Source organism: Styela clava, chromosome 8 (genome assembly GCF_964204865.1).
Source record: "Styela clava chromosome 8, kaStyClav1.hap1.2, whole genome shotgun sequence".
Lineage (NCBI taxonomy): Eukaryota > Metazoa > Chordata > Ascidiacea > Stolidobranchia > Styelidae > Styela > Styela clava.
This window is the reverse complement of record NC_135257.1, coordinates 14,858,617-14,876,352: the sequence shown is the minus strand read 5'-3', so window position 1 is coordinate 14,876,352 and position 17,736 is coordinate 14,858,617. Positions and strand designations below refer to the sequence as shown.

At 33.0% G+C, this 17,736-nt stretch overlaps 3 protein-coding genes and 1 long non-coding RNA gene across 8 annotated transcripts in view; 1 reads left to right on the top strand and 3 right to left on the bottom strand.

Annotated features, from left to right (window-relative positions):
* Positions 1-10,843, bottom strand: part of LOC120346379 (rap guanine nucleotide exchange factor 1-like) — a 33,114-nt gene extending 22,271 nt beyond the window's left edge. For 2 of the 3 annotated variants that reach the window (XM_039416096.2, XM_039416097.2), the window contains exons 1-5: positions 10,701-10,843; positions 9,736-9,879; positions 8,588-8,694; positions 1,153-1,337; positions 175-299 (exon numbers count right to left, since the gene is read on the bottom strand). In XM_039416096.2, coding sequence (XP_039272030.2) covers positions 175-299; positions 1,153-1,337; positions 8,588-8,694; positions 9,736-9,879; positions 10,701-10,725 — 586 coding nt within the window. In that variant the 5' untranslated portion in view covers positions 10,726-10,843. Of the gene's footprint in view, positions 1-174; positions 300-1,152; positions 1,338-8,587; positions 8,695-8,805; positions 8,938-9,735; positions 9,880-10,700 lie in introns of those variants that run through there. The other variant, XM_078115443.1, reaches the window with a different exon arrangement.
* LOC120345456 (inosine-5'-monophosphate dehydrogenase 1-like) overlaps positions 1-17,736 on the bottom strand; it is a 149,280-nt gene that overhangs the window by 58,688 nt on the left and 72,856 nt on the right. The window lies entirely within an intron of this gene.
* On the bottom strand, positions 10,867-14,621 carry LOC120346380 (ruvB-like 2). Its single transcript, XM_078115444.1, has 2 exons — positions 14,569-14,621; positions 10,867-12,725 (listed from the first exon to the last, which is right to left on the bottom strand). The coding sequence occupies exon 2, from the start codon at positions 12,696-12,698 to the stop codon at positions 11,304-11,306; it is 1,395 nt and encodes a 464-aa protein (XP_077971570.1). The 5' UTR covers positions 12,699-12,725; positions 14,569-14,621; the 3' UTR covers positions 10,867-11,303.
* LOC144425585 (uncharacterized) lies at positions 14,743-16,490 on the top strand. Its single transcript, XR_013477537.1, has 3 exons — positions 14,743-15,140; positions 15,225-15,285; positions 15,818-16,490. It is a non-coding gene; the product is annotated as an uncharacterized LOC144425585 (long non-coding RNA).

Below are 17,736 nucleotides of genomic sequence, written 5' to 3'. Positions count from 1 at the left end.
ATCAGACCAATTTAAAATACCGTAGTTCAATGTCCATACTTTTACATAGATTGTGAAATAACATAATAAATACTTTGATGATACTTTGATCACAGAAAACAATGCAGAAGAATACTCATATGTTAGCGGTCAGCCGGACAATGAATCCATGATAAAACTTCTGAAAATACTTACGAATTGTATCTCTGATCGGCGTCTTCTCATGTGTTTTAGCAGTATGAAGTAGCGTTGTATCTGACCAATGAATGAGTTGAGCAAGACTTTGCACTAAACGACTTCGGCATGACATTAGCACAGAGCTGCAAAGTAACGAATATTTTCCTTATTTTAGTTCTAATATGAGTTCAGGGACTGTCTGTGTTAGCCAAGTGAATATAGCCCCTGCTCATAGGTTTCAGTCCCTGCACACAACTTGATGTAAAGTAGGCGAACAAAATTACTAGTTATCGTACCTCCATATTGGTTACACCAACTTCTGGAGTGCCCAAAATTATTTACATGCATGAGCCTATAATAAATTTTTAATCCCAATTTGAGATCAATCAGTAGAGACCAAAACGGGATCCCCTGATATCTATCCACATTAATAAAAGCTAGATCAAAACAATCTCTCATTTTTACCCATTATCTTACTCCCAGGTTATATGAGAATAACTATTGATTTGTGCAAATGACATGGAAAATACTAATTTAGAATTTTAAATAATTCAACTATAAAAATATTTCTACAGAATATAATTCACATTAAAAATCTAAGTTATGAAGTACATTGATACAAAACAAATTGATTATCATTTATTAAAGACATCTTCAATTTCACACTATCAGTTGGGGTCACGCGAGACTAACTACCTATCATTCCTTCATACCTTTGCGCATGTGATCTAATGAGGGATTTGCTGCACACCAACATTTCTGTAATGTATCTGTATTTATAATTCTGTTATGTTTCATCTAAAGAGACTTCTTCAGACGAATTTCAACTTCATAGTTGAATCACAAATCGAATTTTACAGATATAAGTTCAGATATTTATTTCTCGAATCCCTTAATCCATATTCATTGAGTCTGATGTATTCTCAACCACAAGTGTTTTTCAATTTTTTGGGAATAAAAAAAAAATAATGTTTAAAAAAAAAACTCGAAACTAACCTTTGTTCAGGTGAAAAATTTCCATGCGACAATTGATCAAATATTCCCATTATTGTTTCTAAAATTTTAGTTGCAGACCCAGCGTACTGTTCTGTGATATTTTTCAAAACAATCGCTTCAAAATAAAGAAGTGAAAGTTTCACATCTTTGCAAAGGTTTTTCAGTTTTTGTTCTGCATCATCCTGCTAGAAAATAAAAATTAAATATTAATAAAAGTAAAATCAACTATAAAAAATAAGTAACAACACTTGGGAAGCTACTCATCACTGCTATAAGCAGATGTAGTTTTTAAAATCGGAATTTTAGACTTTCAATAGTAATTAAATAAGTCTTCCTACTAACAGAAACTTCCTACTAAAGCTCAAAACGTATTAATTTCACCAAGCATTGTCAACGGCCTATTACAGAAAACTTGCATAAGCCAAAGTTTTTGTTATATCAAAATTTTATTTTCTTGCAGTTCAGAGATGGATTCACTGGTCAGGGTTTCCAACTCCTCAGCCCTGGTGTCACTAAAATTGGGTCAGATTATTCGCAAGGGCTCACAAATAAATTTATTATAATATATGTGAAATATTTCACGCACAGTCTAGTATAATCAGTATAAAAATCTGATCAAGAAGCCAAAATGACTCAACGCTGAATAACACAATGAAGTTAGCTCATTGGTGATCTTGAGAGTAAACAGATTAGTCAGATCATAGGTCTATTGATATTGACTGAGAATATCCAATATCTTAAAACTATGGTATGAAAATTTCTGATATACCAGATTGTGAGATGTCCAAATGAATTGGATATTTAAAACATTTTCAAATTAGATATGGTCAAAAACAGGTAATCTGCTATCCTGAATACATTCTGAAATACTATTTTCCAATATGGAATATAGACTAGCCTATAGTAAATAAAAAAAACACTTAGGTAGGTTTATGTGTATTCAATGATTTTCGATTTGAATATGTGTGAAAAGTTCAGAAAAACAATGAGTCTATTGTTTTTTTATTTTCTAATTGCTTAAATCAATAAAGGTATTTTTTCTAATGTGAGATTTCAATTCCTCAAAATCAAAAGTTTTCAACTAAAACCCTCCCAGATTATTCTGAAATACAAAATCTAAAACATCAAATGTAAATAATTTTAAATATTGATTCGTCTTGGACATCCCTGAATGTTCAACTTCGTGGTGTTTTGAAATTTTCAATGTACTCATTTGAAAATCGAGGTATTGGCATTAGACAATTGGACTAAAACATACTTTCTCTTTCTATAGCTGAACAAATTAGAAAAGAAAAGAAATCTGCATATTTAAAATTAATCATAAAATATATAATGTTTTGTGCATATTCAATCGATATTCCAAATTAAAATTTATTTTTCAAAATATGAGGAATAGTGATTGATTGAATTTTGCCGAATCCGTATTATAAATATTTCCTTCAATTTGATTTATAAAAGTTTCTTGAAATTAAATGTATATTAATGTGATAAAAAATCATGTTTAAATATCCAAATCTAGAAATCTACAATCATTGATAATTTTGCATCCACCACAAGTGCTATTTCGTACAGTAGTTGACTGAGTTTATCTACCCTCAGGCCAAGATTTGACACCTCATTTGAACTCTAGTTGTTTGGAAAACCAAGTAAACAACCCAAAAATAGAGACAACACTAACCAAATGAAAACACTGCTTATTAATCTATACTAAACCAAAAGTGTAAAGAACGACTATGGTATTTCAATCAAAGTAAAGCTAGTTCTGGTCAATCTGTGGTACTTAATAATAAAGAATAATGTTGCCAGAAAAACAGTCGTTTACTAATTGATGTTTTTAACACACAAAGTGAAGTAGGCCTACCGGTACTTAATAAAAAAAGTGCATACGCAGAGGCATTACTAAAATATGCAAGTAAAAATTTTTTTATTAAAGACAGTGGCAAATTTACTATCACATGGAAATCAGAAAAGGATTCCTAATTGGATATCTGAACATCGTAAATTTAATATGGTGACCTTCTCAAAATTAATGAAATTGATCAAAATGAATGTGAAATTCGGTCACTGATAATATCGAAAAACGATAGAAACAAAAACCTTATTAATTTCTCCCCTCAAAATTGGGTCCTCATTCAAATAAAAAGATCAGATTTTTTTTTTAAATACAGCTATTCCAAAATGTATTTTAGTTCAGAATCGGAACTATTTTAAAGAATATGTTGAATTAGTAAATTTCCTAGTTTCTGTGATTTTAGAAAACTAATAATTAGGCAAAATTTTAGGCAATATTAAACAGCTTGAATATCGAAACAATGAGTTGTTGATGATTGACGTCTACTAAACTGAAGGTCTATAGTTCATAAGGAAGTTGGTAACTCATGTTATGACCAAACAAATGGCCGAAACTGAGATGTAATAATGCATGGTAGCTGTCTAGATCTGATGTAATAAAGTAGACAAAATCTTTCAATATCTTCATCGAAATTTGATGTAAAATATTTTCAAACTCTAATGTATATGAAATTATTGATAAACTGTGTAATTATCGTTATTGTTTGACCTTTTGAGTTTACATTTTTGTATTATTTATAAGCCTGATTTCCCCATATATAGATTATCACATATAATTGGAACCAAACACGATTGTTAATTAATCAAGTATTCCAGACAAACCTCTATACTGCAATATGCTGATGCAATTTATTAAAGCAAATAAGGTCAAGCCGGAAAAAAACTTTTCAAGTCACACATCACTGTATCCCTACGACTTCCTCCAAAGGGTAATTAAGTTGTACCCTGGGACTGACCTGTTAAAAATTGTGAAGCTACATTTCTCAAATCTAATCGTTTACAACCACCAGTTGAATGTATTCGCCAAGCTTGAGTCTGGGATGTAGCATGCATATTGATTGCAATGTGATCCATGTATTCAATTAGTCATACAACACATTGGACATTGCTTGGTTTGAGAATTGAAATGAAACTATTGGTTTCAGAAAATAATTTAAACCGGTCAGAAATGATTTTAAGCCTGACGCATCAATAATATGACCAGTATTAGAGAATTACACTGATTGCAATCACTTCATAGACTCATATACAAGTTATTTTACAAGAAGCAGATAACAAGCCGATGATGATGAGTTGTTTTTCTGTTATTGAACCTTTAAATTTACATTATTTCAGTTTATTCCTACTAGCTATGCGATGTATCAAGAATATGACTAAATACCTGTTATTATGATATCATAACTGACGCCTACACGTTTTCCTACTCTACAATATACAGCAGACCTATAGATCATAGAGCGTTTGAGTCAGCTTCACACATGAAACCAAGATGAATAGGAAAACCGCCTACAGTTTTTTACATTACCGTATTTATTTATAACATTGTAATAGTGAATAGTAAACTAGCGAATATGCGAATGCTTGAGACAAATTAAAACTTATTACAGAGGAATGGGCTCATGCTCTGAAGCTGTTAGTTTTTCGAAATATCAGTCTACTTTATTTTGTTTATCAAAAACTGATGGTGTCTAATAATAGCCGTTGAAAATTTTGGCAGTTGATTAAAAATAAAAGAGTCACCTAGTAAAACTACATATTTTTAATATCTGCCCATTGTGCCCCCTCAAATTTACCTTATTTCAAAAAAAAATCATGACAGCCAATGATAAAGTTTCAGCCATGATCGAGAAATACTCAAAATTAAAGGGTGGTGGCCTACTGATAATGGTAGGTATCAACTTCTGTGTCCAAATAGTTCTCCATTTCTCTTTTATTTATACATTTATATAAATATTTTCAACAGTAAAACATAGCGAGAATCAATCATGTATTGTTGACCTTGACATCATTAAAAAAATCTTTTTACATCACACATCAACATAAAAAGGTAATGATAAACGTCTTTGTTTGCGCTCAACGAATCTATAACAGCCAGTAATCCAAAATATAAAAGTTGAAAATGAATAGTTTGTGAATATTATAGACTATTATAGTTTGCATAATACATTTCCTGAATCTTTACCAATGTCCTATTTTTACTGGTGATTTCGTTACCTATTTGGCAAAATAGCCAAAACAAAAAATCTTTTTAAAGCAAGTGTGGTACTGGTGAAACAGTTATGGTAATCTAAAACCACTCTATCAAGGTGTTCAAAATTTTAAGCCAATAACATTCCTCTGGGAATCGGGCTTCCATCTGCTCAATTACATTTTGGCAGGTGGTGTATCAGGCGCAGTTAAGACATTTAAAAAATCAATATTGTAATTAAATCATAGCAAAAAAATCAATATATAATATTTTGTTTATGAAAAAACATGAGACTGATTCTTAAAACTACCCATAAATGCCTATTACATGGGGAATTTACTAAGGAATTTACCATTTTGGGAGTAAAGTCATGTTTCATGTTTAAGTTTACAAAGTAAAATTCAGAATATTGCAGACAGCCCCCTTCTTTCGGTAACATCTGGCTGCTGCTGTTCCTCAATATCGGTACAAAAACAGTGGAATGAAGTTATGCAATGAATCAAAAAAAAGTGAAACCTAAAATCACAACCATTGGTTCCCTCAAAAAAAAATCAGATCTACTGAAGGATCTTATCTAAACTATTTGCCATCATCAATCCCAAGGCAAAATTATTTGCCAGCAAACATAATATGGATATCCTTAACAATTACTTGAACTTGGGAATCTGAACAAGCAAGCTTTGTGTAATTTAAAGTTACGGTAATTAATCCCACTACAAAATTGATTATTTCTGATATAAAATGGAAAGCAAAAATATCATACTCGGCAAAATTATCCGACTTAACTTTAAATCTCGCATAACAATCAAGATTACACTGATTTGGATACTAAATTTTTTGGCAAGGTGTGCTTTATTGGGTATTGATAACCACACATTAGGTAATAATATCTAAGATATGAATAAGGTAGAGACATGAGTTACTTCACACACACACACACAATGCGTGTTACGTCATCAAAATTTTATATGTGATGACTCATCGATAATGCAACCACACACAAATTTATTTCTGACATCAATAGTATGATGCATACGCACGATTCTCGAACTTTAAAGTTGGTGGAGCGATTACACAAAAAAAAATATTAGTGCAGTTATTTATAGCTGTCATATTTTTGGTTACATAATACGTCGAGAGCTGCATTTGTATGTTAACGCTTTAAATACATATTTTAAATCATTGGCAAAAATAAAATAATTTATGCAGTTTAGAAATTGAGATAAATTTAGATATACCCTAAAAAGATCCATATCCAAATATTCATTGTTTCAGAAAAAAAAAATCAATTTTTGGTTCTAATCATCAAATTAAACCCAATTCGAAGAAAAATCATAATAATTGTAAAACTTCAGGGTAAAATTCGAGATACCATGAAATGAATAATGATTCCAATGGAAAATGCCGAAGATATCCAAAAATAGTTTATGTAATAACATTTATTTTGAACTTTCTTAGAAATTCATACGAAATTTTAATCAAAACTAGAATGAATAATAAAGTTGTCACTACATAGGTTATATTGCACTACGTACAATACAAGCCACAACATATGTAAGTATTCATTCGTAAATTGACCGACTAAAATTGAACAGAATTGATAAGATAAATCTACACAACACACTATCTGCTAAAGTTAAATTATTGCAATCTAAATGTGTTCAAATTTAGATCATGAATTACTGTAATCAAGAAATTTGCATACATATTAGGTATTCTCAATAAACAATATTGTTCAGATGATGGAGCTACCTCGCTCGAAAAGCTGGGAGAGTTGTTTATTTTGCTTTGAACGAGAGGTTCATAAAAAATTAATGCAAATAGACCTCTCCCATATAGCAGTGTCAATCATTCTACTTGGCTTGTTTTGTAGGCAGATTACTGTTCAAAATTATCGGTACAATAAATGTGCAATAGATATTACATGATGGATGACATTATCATTTACTAAAAGTCCTGGTTGCAATAACGAATACGGATTTAGATGTTTGTATTGCAATATGAGAACTGAGGTCACTTGGGTTTTTAGATCACACATAATTTATCAATGCAAAAAAAATGAAGATGGATTAGTGTAAATCCACAATACCCATACTAAAGCATTCAATCATCAGCGACAATATTCTTAAATACAATGAAAAAAAAACGAAAAAATAACCAGGCCAGGGAAGGCCTGGAGTGAAAAATTTACTATTCCAAAGTATCTTGAATGAGTAAATTAAATTTGAATTCAGATAAATTTCAATTCATGGATTCAATTCATTTCATGAAGGATTCTCCTACTCGACTATGAGCTGTCACTGATACCATCAAGCAGAGAGATATGATGAAAAAGGGAACAATAAAGATTTTCCAGAAAGACAACAATCCACCTACATAATTGAAACAGAGAATGAACTGTCCTAATCATAGATAATTGAGATAATGACTTAAAATATCATTAGTTACCAGACATGCAAATTAAAAATTGGGAATGCTTTAATAATGCAATAATGCATTGTAAATATGATAATAACATAATAACTGTGCTGTGTGTATTTACAGATGTACAATAATAGCATCACAAAATGAATAATCAATATTTTCTACATGATTATACAGACTATACAAACAAGTTGTTACTAATTTGAACCATTTTGATATCATGTAAATCAGATATATAAACATATTCAATTTAACATAAAAACCATCAAAACAATTATATTTTTGTAATGAGTGGATTTATTAGACATTTTGGACAATTGGCTTTAAACAAGCAGTATATTTTTCACCTCTCCTGCTATCTCATATCAATGTCCTTTCCCAATGTCTTTGACATTGGTTTAGTGCAGGGTTGTGCAACAGGCATTCGACCTACGCGCGCCACAAACCGACCCGCCAAGCTATCTAGTGTGGCCCTTGTCAACACTCAAGATTTTTTCCCATCAAGCATAAAATCCTAATCCGACAGTTTATGTTTTTTGTGTGGCCCAGCTGGATGTCTGAAGTTGGTTATAATATGGCCTAATGACAAAAAATGTAGCACACCCCTGGTTTAGTGTATAAATTACATTGGGACAAATACATTATTTTGAGTATATTTCTGCTCAAGGTTAAATCTCATTTAGGTTAAATATAAATACTAAATGAATTTTCAAGCAATATGTTTCTATCTCATATTTGTATGACAGGAAAGTAATCATCATTATCCAATACAATATAGCTAACCCCAATCAGCATTTTAAGGCCTGTTAACAATCTGACAAATCTTCACTCCAAAGGGTATAATCAGAGAGTTATAGACAGGTTTATAGTGAGGTAGTTTTGGCATCTCTGCTTTTTCAGTTATGTCTTCATTATCTATACGCATAGCTTTCAATTCAAAAATTCAATACTAAACACTTTTTATACACCAACCTTATTTCCATCAAAACTGCCATCATCAGATCCAGGTCGAAACAAATCTTCAAGGCTGGAAGCGGCTGGACTGTGTCTTCTGTGTAATTTGTGATTTCTTTCATAACCTGATGAATTTTAATAATTTTAGACAGTGATCAAGGATATTATAATTCTTGCTTGGCAATGTCAAAACTAACAAATACACATGTAGTATTTATAATTAACATTATGTTTACCTTTTACTGTTGATAATACCAAAGCAGGAATGCTCTCCTTCCTTTTATTAAAATTAAACATATTATTCAATGTTTACCTAGTTGATAAGCAAATCTAAATAAGCACTTACGCTACAAAAAATTCCCTGTACTGTACAAATGAATAAAAATATAAGTAATTTAAAATAAATTAACTAATGGTAGTTATAATTCACAGACTAGACTGGAGTGTGTAATCACCATATTATATTTGATAAATAAGGAAATTTCATATCTGTCATATAAATATAATATAAGAACAGATACATACACAAATAGACAGAATAATATTATAATTCTAATATCCTGATCATATCTTCTTCTAACAATATCAAATTCTCAAGAAACACAAACACTACCAACAATTTACAACTGCAGACTCAAATAATTATGAACAAATTGAAAAGAGCACTACTTTTCTCATAAGTTGAAATCATATTAATGCCTTAGCTCTATCTCAATATGACTATTCGAATGGCAAACATTAACGAAAAAATATCTATCAAATCAATCTATCAAAAAACTATCAAATGACTTATTAATGTATCATGCCACAAAAATTCAATATATCTAAATCATCTTCTTCTAGAATAATTCAATATATTAATATAGACATAAGTGGGAAGACTATGGTTACTCAACTCTTAAAACCAGCACACCTACGTATAAATTGCCACAAATAAATTATTAACACAGCACTGAGACTTTACAAAGCAATAAAATATTGCGAAAGACTTTACAATGTATAGATCTGAATTAGAATAAACATACTAATAGCTTAGAGTCTGAGACGAATTACAGTTACAGATGGGCGGGTATAAAAATTTTGGAGAAGTTTCAGAACTAGATAAATCTGGTTTCTATTATATTTTTCTCAAGTAGCCCTATACAAAAAAGGTATATAGAACATACTTTTGTTTATTCTTCTATTATTCTTGTACTTTTCCCGATAAAACTCCTTCAGAGCTGCTGATTTGAAAGATTCTGTGAGTTTTTGTTTAGCAGTCCTCAGTTTTTTTGCCATTCTTTTAGTTGCATCCTGACTTCCTGTCGCTTCTAAAAACGAAAGAAGACTCAACTTATCACAAAATAAACAAACAAATGCAAATTCGTTTCAACCATTCAGATTGGAGATACTTAAATAAGCCAATGTTTTACAATTCAAAAGTCGATACAAGAAAGCATGATTACAACAGGCAACGATAAAATACTTGTGAGTATTATAAATGTAGACATATATGTATTTTACAATGAATATGGCCCAAACTTATTTATCATTAAATTGCCATGGGTGAGTTTATGGGTGGGTGAGTACTCCCGTAGTATGCGGACCAAGATGGCGGACACCAGAACGTAGTATGTGTTCCAAGTTAGGGTTAGGCCATAATTTTATTTCAATTTTTCTTATTTTAGATTTATTACGAGTTTGGGTAGTATTTGCACCTGAAATTATGGCCTAACCCTAACCTGGTACACATACTACGTTCCAGTGTTCATCTTGGGGCACATACTACGGGAGTCCCGTTTATTCCACATAATGTTAAAAAGTTACATTTTTCTTAGTATTAGCTATAATTAGTATTAGGGTAATAACAATGCATCATCCATATATCATTACGGAGTTTAAAAATAGAATAGATAAAATCAAAGCATAAAACAAAATTTTGAAGTATGCGTTCAAACATGCTTGCATCTCAATGATCACAGAAGGTAAACACTAAAATACATTGTGTGTGTGGTATGTTCCTTCCAACCATAATTTCATTTATTGCCTGCAAAATTGTCTTTGAATAAGCAGACCGTAACTAATAATTAAATTATTAGCAATGCTAGTGTATTATACAGTAAATGCAACAAGAATTTATCACTCTCATTACCTCGTTTCTCACGATTTTCAGCCATGCCAAAGCTTCCGCTGTGATGAGAAAATATATCCTTGTTCTTATATAAAATCCACAATCAGGTATATTCCATGGTTTCAACAAATGGATTCAACTATTATTAAAAAATGTTTCTTTTACTGATTTTTTCGATTGTTAAAGATCTAAAAAAAAATGAAAATTCCAATGCAAGCTAACACACATTTTATACAAAACTAACAGTGGCACTAAAAACAAAGGCAAATCATCAAAACAATGTTTCTATCAAATTTAGCAGAGATAACAGCAATAGAAAAAAACTGTACCACATAAATTTTACTTATGGTATGTACTGAGTTAATAATGACCAAGCAATTTGAATGAATAATACATTGCTCTGACCAACACAAATTTAAAACTAATGCCTAGTTGAAATATTTAATGAAACAGAACAAGTGTTTGTGCAACTTTTTACTGTGATAGCTTGCACCAAAGACAACTAGCTATGTCTCGTTAAGTAAAATACAAACACAAGCAAGAGGTATAATAGTGCTATACTATAAACAAGCTTGCTTGTTTTGAAAATTTACTACAAGGCTATAGCTCAGTCTCAATTAGTTATCAAGATGTCTCCATAACAGGTGCATCTCCAGATGCAGATAATTCATTGAACATAAATTCTTGCTGGAATTCTTTCAAAAACGTGGTAGAGCGTGATTCATCAATAAAGAGTGAGTACACTCGTTTAATGTCGTTCACTGAAACTTCCGTTCCCTTCCTCTTCCTACATACTAAACTAGATGCTGTGATGAGTTGAATAGCATAACGAAGGGATGTCTCCATTCCAATTCTTGTTAAAACAGACAGAGCTTGTTCCTCCATTTCAACATCTTCTTCTTCACATCTGATTTGCAAAATTTGTTTTGTTTCTTTTTCTGTGTATGGTGATGTAGAAATAATTAGAAGACGATCTAATAGATCAATTGGAAGTCCATGAGGACTTTGATAATTGGTGCCACGGATCCTTGTAATGCCACGATTGGTTGCCATAATGAAAATAGGTGACATGTCACTTTCTAGAGCACGATTGAGATAAGAAAAACATTCGATGTCCAACATATGGACTTCATCAACAAACAAAACACCAGGAATGATTTCTGCTTTTCCTTCTTCCCTCCATTCTGCCACTTTGGAATTAATTTGTTCCCTGACTTCACTTTTAATTTCACCAGTGTCACCAGAAAACAGAGCAAGGAATCCTTGTGTTCTGCTATTTATAACATCGATTTCATGTAATGATACAGTGTGAACAACTTCTTTTCGTTTTTGCAATTCCCCTTCTGGGCATTGAACAAACCTAGTCTGTGCATCCAATGCATCATAATCTCTTGCACGAGTAAATGATCGGCCAAGTTTGGTAATTTTTCCGCTGGCTTTATCAATGGTGATTATATCTCCAGATTGAATTTTTTCTTTCGTTAATTGTTCAATCATCTTCTGACCTAAATCATACACTGTTTCCATGTCTGTCGTTTTCAAAGTCAGCTTACCAACTTTTGCTCCAGTTCCAGTCGCAGGTCGCTCGACACTAACTTCAACAACTTCACCTTCAATCATTTCAGTTTCTTCTTTTATGCGAACTCCAATTGATTTCCTGAATGCTTGAGTCAACGCCTCTGTTTTGCTCATTTCCAATGAAAATATTTCACTACCAGCAATTGCAGTAAAAGGTGTGTCTTTACCGAGTGCCTGTGCCATACCCATTGCAATGGCAGTTTTCCCCGTTCCTGGATGACCTGCTATTAATACAGCTCTACCTGCAATTTTTCCTTCTTTAATCATCTCCAAAATAACACCAGCTGCACGTCTAGCAGCAAGCTGTCCAACCATTCCTTGTGACACATGTTTGGCTTCCAAATCATCATTCAATCCGAGTCCACGAATATGAGAATGAGCACCGATTCTTTCTATTCTAGTTACCTCGCGCACTTCTTGCAGCTTCGTAGTTGTTGCCATAATGATAGTACTGACAAAATTAATTCACTAAAAAGAAAATATTGTCGAAAAAGCACGAGAAATTTTTCTTAAAATTATATTCAGAAAAGACAAGATCGGGAGCAACAGCTCATTTTTTAGTCAGTGAAGCAGTTGAAAATTTATCCAGAGCATTCAAAATTACAATAAATGAGTTTTAACAAGTCATCCGCATTGAGTCCATGTTTCCAAGAATCCATGTCATATTAGTGTAGAATCCATTTCGTATTAGAAAATTGTATGTGAATTTATTTAGGTGTTATTATTCAATATTAAATGTAGAAAAAAAAGCAAAAAATTAAATGTTATTTGAATGGTAGTTATCACGGTACTGCCAGACTGCAGTACACATTTATCAGAAAAATGTATTCTGAGTGTACATCAGTTTTTTTTTTAAATGTAGGCTACTTGTTTGTGGACCAGGATAAAGTGGGTCTGGTATAGTTTGGTACCACATGCACTTTTAGTTGGCCTGGCTCAACAATTTTTGCATATGTCAATCCTAACCCCCACCTGACTCCGACACCGAAAAATTACATCATTTGGACGTCACAGTGGGGTAATAAGGCCAGCCAAAGTATGCGGATGGTCATCCAAAACGCGCAGACGATCCAACGAAATCGTGCAAGCTTTTTCTCTCGTTTTTTCGTCACAACGATCACCACAGGAGAGAGATTGCCGGCGTTGTCGAGTTCGTTATCGGTGGCGCGGATGCCATTTTGGGCAATCGTAATTGTACTTTGGCAAGCCCTACGACGCGATGGTGACGTCGTAGTGATATAATTTGTGGATGGCATAGTCAGGTGGGGGTTAGGAATAATAACATATGCAAAATTCGTTATGCTACGCTCACTGGAAGTACTTGAGGTACTAAACTATACTAGACCCGATAAAGTCTGCTAAACACTGAAACAGCTACAGACTGACAAAAACTATATAACTGTATGAGGTTTGGCGACGTAAGCGGCATAACTCCTTATATCTACGTCAATCAAAAATATGTGAAAATTTTTTTTTTTTTAAAATAAAGTCTGTTAAACAGGAAAAAAGGATAGGATAGGATTTACATATTTATCCCGGGGGAGAGGAAATCCGATAAGACGGCTTATCCATATGACGAACCACGGCCTCTCGTCCGGTTACCATTCCAAGTGGGGTATGGGATTAGTTATATTGTTTGTTTTCGGAAGCATGGACTTGGTGGTGGAGGAAGCCGTAACCAACCAGCGGTTACGTGAAACACCCAACGACGGCGAGGAGTCCAGCAATCCTCTCGCACATAACCATCCCTGCATGGGATTCAAACCTGCGAACCCACGCAGAGTAATCAGAGATGCGGTGGCAAGCGTATTCCTAAAGCTTATCCCGTTGAGTCACACCGCCGCGCTTCTTCAGTTAAAATAAAATTCACTTAACTGTCAACTAAGTAGGTATATCAAGTGCCAAATAGAGTAGACTACCGTACTGGTATAGCGTCAAAATATTTAATGATTTCAATCCATGAACCCATACAGACGTGCATTGGCAAGCGTATTCCTAACGCTTAGCACTGTCTGGAATGTAGCACTACCGGTATGGGATTATTTAAATATTTTTTTTTAAGCCAATTATATTGTCAAATTTTTTTTTTATTAAACAATTTTTTTTTGGAAAACAATTGCATGTATTGAGTTCCGATTAGTCGAAGATAAATAAAACATTATACGGTAAATAATCAATTATACATATGATATCCAATGTTGATACTCCAGTATTCGTCATATATCCATTTGTATTAAACATTGTCCACATTCCATCAGAAGCATATCATTACAATGTACATATTAGCGTGGAAAAATAGCATGCAAATTACCTGACTTTCTTCCGTAAAAAACCGAAAACAGCCCACGCCGAAGACTAAAAAAGACTAAAAAAGCTAGCGACTATACGTATGAGCTATGACAACCAACGGTCAAATTGAAGGCGTGACACCCCAAGCGTGGCATTAAGTTGGCATCATTTTAAGTTTATTCCGACCAACGACTAAGATACCGTTCCGACTCAGCATAACAGACGAAATAGTTAAATTAAAAAAAATTAAATTAAAACCACTAGAAATACAGAGTGATCATTGAATTATCTGATTTATATTTGAGTTTCCGAAACACAACTGAAAACTAAAGAATAGAGTTCAAAAACGCGAAAACGGGGTAATGTTTAAGACCACGCTTGAAAATCTGTCTGAGTGAAAAAAGTGTCTGAGCCAATGCGAGGGAAGCATTGTTACGTCACTTTTTGCAGCTTGCTGATTGGCCAATGTCACGAAGTAAAGAAGGAAGTCGATGCTTGTGGAAAAGGTTCATTAGGAGCCCTCATTCACCAAACAACAGTCAAATTATAGTCCAAATTCCATCAATTATTATAAATGTTGCCTCAACAGTATAGGTAAATATATTGACAGTATGATACTTTGTTATTGGAATCTAATGGTTATCAAGAATGTGAGCACGATTTCTTTCCATTTTGCAGACATTGAGGTCGGACAAGGTTATAAGAGTTTTGGGGTTTTCTCGAAATTTCAGCAAACAGGGTCAGTATATTAGCCTACGTAGGGTGTTTGCGATTCGATGGTACCTATATATTCTACGGCAGCGGTTCTCAACCGGGGCCCTCGGCCCCCTAAGGGGGCCACAGAGAAGTTGGAGGGGGGCCACAAGGATGGGCTGAAATCTGAATTTACTTTTCACTTTAAAAGAAATCTCACAGTTTTTCCTAGTTTGCTGCTCAGCAAGGTTATTTCGCAGGGTGTTTTCGCTTTCTTTTGTGTAAATTGTTTTAACATAATGGGATTTGGAATCTATCAATGAAAATAACCCTATTAATACCTCTGGAATATTAAAGTGGGGGCCATGAGTGCTAAAAGCCTCCGAAAGGGGGCCACGAGTCATAAAAGGTTGAGAACCACTGTTCTACGGGATATTAGCAAATCATCATAACTGATATCATAATGTCAAAAGTTGTTTGATTGACATATAAAACAATTACCGATACTGTATTTAATATATTGCTATTCTTATAAAATTATTCTCCTAGCTCACTTATATATCATGTCTCCCACACAGATTAAAACAGTTGAACGTTCACTGCATTTATGTTTATCACTCCAGTCTTGCTGTTGAAGAAAAAGTCAACAAAACAAACAACAGAATGAAAAAAAAATTACACAAGCGATCAGAATTGTATACCACTATTATAAACTGGAAAAAATAAGTGGAAAGATTCTAAACCAGTGCTATTCAACCTTTTTGTTATTGTGGAACCCCTGATATAATTTTTTGTTTTTTATGGAACCCCAATTAACAAAATTGAAAAAAAACACAAAATACTCTCAACACGAAATATTTGTAATTCAAATTTTTGTACTTCAACAACGAAACAGAAAGAAGGTAACAAGCGTGAAATTTAATGACTAGGTTGTTCTTGCATTTCCTTTGCAATCTTCTTGAATCGTGGCTCCACGGCGTTCAATGCAATTCTCATACTCATGTCTACACTCTTTGAACAACTTCTTTTTTGTTTTTAATAGTTGTTAAAGCAGAAAATGCCTTTTTTAACATTTGAACTACTTTGCTCATTGCCGTCCTGACCTTCACCGTTGTTATTATTTCGCCTCACATAAGAAAATATACTATTTTGCTTCATCTGTATTGACTGAATATTAAAAAGTTGGGTTTCACACTATTTTTACTATATTCCAACAAAAGCTGGACAACAACTCTAGTTTGTAGTATATACTCTCTCTAGTCTCGAGCAATATCTACATACTTGGTACATCATGTAACTATGGGAGTGTAACTATATTTCTAGTTGGTCGAGTTGCCTATTTTCTTCATTGCGATCGCTTGAAAGTGGTGCTTGTGAGATTTTTTTGTCAAGTTTAGTTTGTTGTTGTGTATCCGTTTCGTCCGCAGAAAACATTCTATGCTATTATAGCTTTCATTGCAGCAGAAACTAACATGAACTGCACATTACAGTAAATTAATAATTTTGATATTACAACCCTGATCATTTTTACTACGAAGCGAAGTGGCCGACGATTTTTTGGTATTCGAAATAGAATCCAATGCAAAGAATAGAATTTTTACATTGTTATTTTTGAATTTCTTTATTTTTATTTTTTTTATCAATAAAAACATCACATTATATAGAAACAATACCCCAAATACAATTGTATTTAAAAAAAAAACGAGCACATAATTGTTTTCAACTTCTTCTTATGGATTGATAGTTTACCATTTTTAGTTGCAATAGTCTTTTCACAGTTTATAATATTTTTTTTTCATATATAAAAATTGGCGAAATTGAGGCCTTTCATTACGCAGTTTACATTTGTATATAAAATATCTGGCACATTATAAAACACAGTTTATACCCTGGTTTTGCCCTACCCCCAATAACATTTCTCTATGTGTCAAATTGAGGTTTAATCCGTACTCAACGGTTAACCAGGCGTTAACTATTTCCCAAGATTGCTGCACAAATTCACAGAGATAAAATAAATCTAACACAGTTTCAACATGCATATTACAAAATGTACATTTCGGACTTATTCTATATAGCAGGTCATTAGTGGGCACTGCTCGCAAAGCAAATTTAACATGGAATGAACGAAATCTGGATTCAATAGAGCAAGAAAAATATTTTTTTTTTTTATTGGATAACGATTGCATGGCTCACGATTTCCTAACGTATCGGTACCAACTTGGTGGCTAACCAACCATGCATGACAAACACAAACTGAGCGGTTTTTTACAAATTTTGTGTTATCAGTTCATGGGAAAACGATAGATATTTCCAAGTTTATCGCGTGATCGTAGCGTTTCGCTGGTTCATTTTCAAATCTAAATAGTTATGGTATCGTTTGCAGACTGTTGAGGGTTTACTGTTGAGTACTATGGAATTGTTCTGGGAAGGCCGAAGGTGGATTGCCGCATCATACAGATCATATCAAGTCAGGTACCGCTGATAATACGCACATACC

Bases quoted from the DNA above. Each gene is read 5' to 3' on its own strand.
- LOC120346380 (XM_078115444.1), bottom strand. From the start codon at position 12,698: ATGGCAACAACTACGAAGCTGCAAGAAGTGCGCGAGGTAACTAGAATA.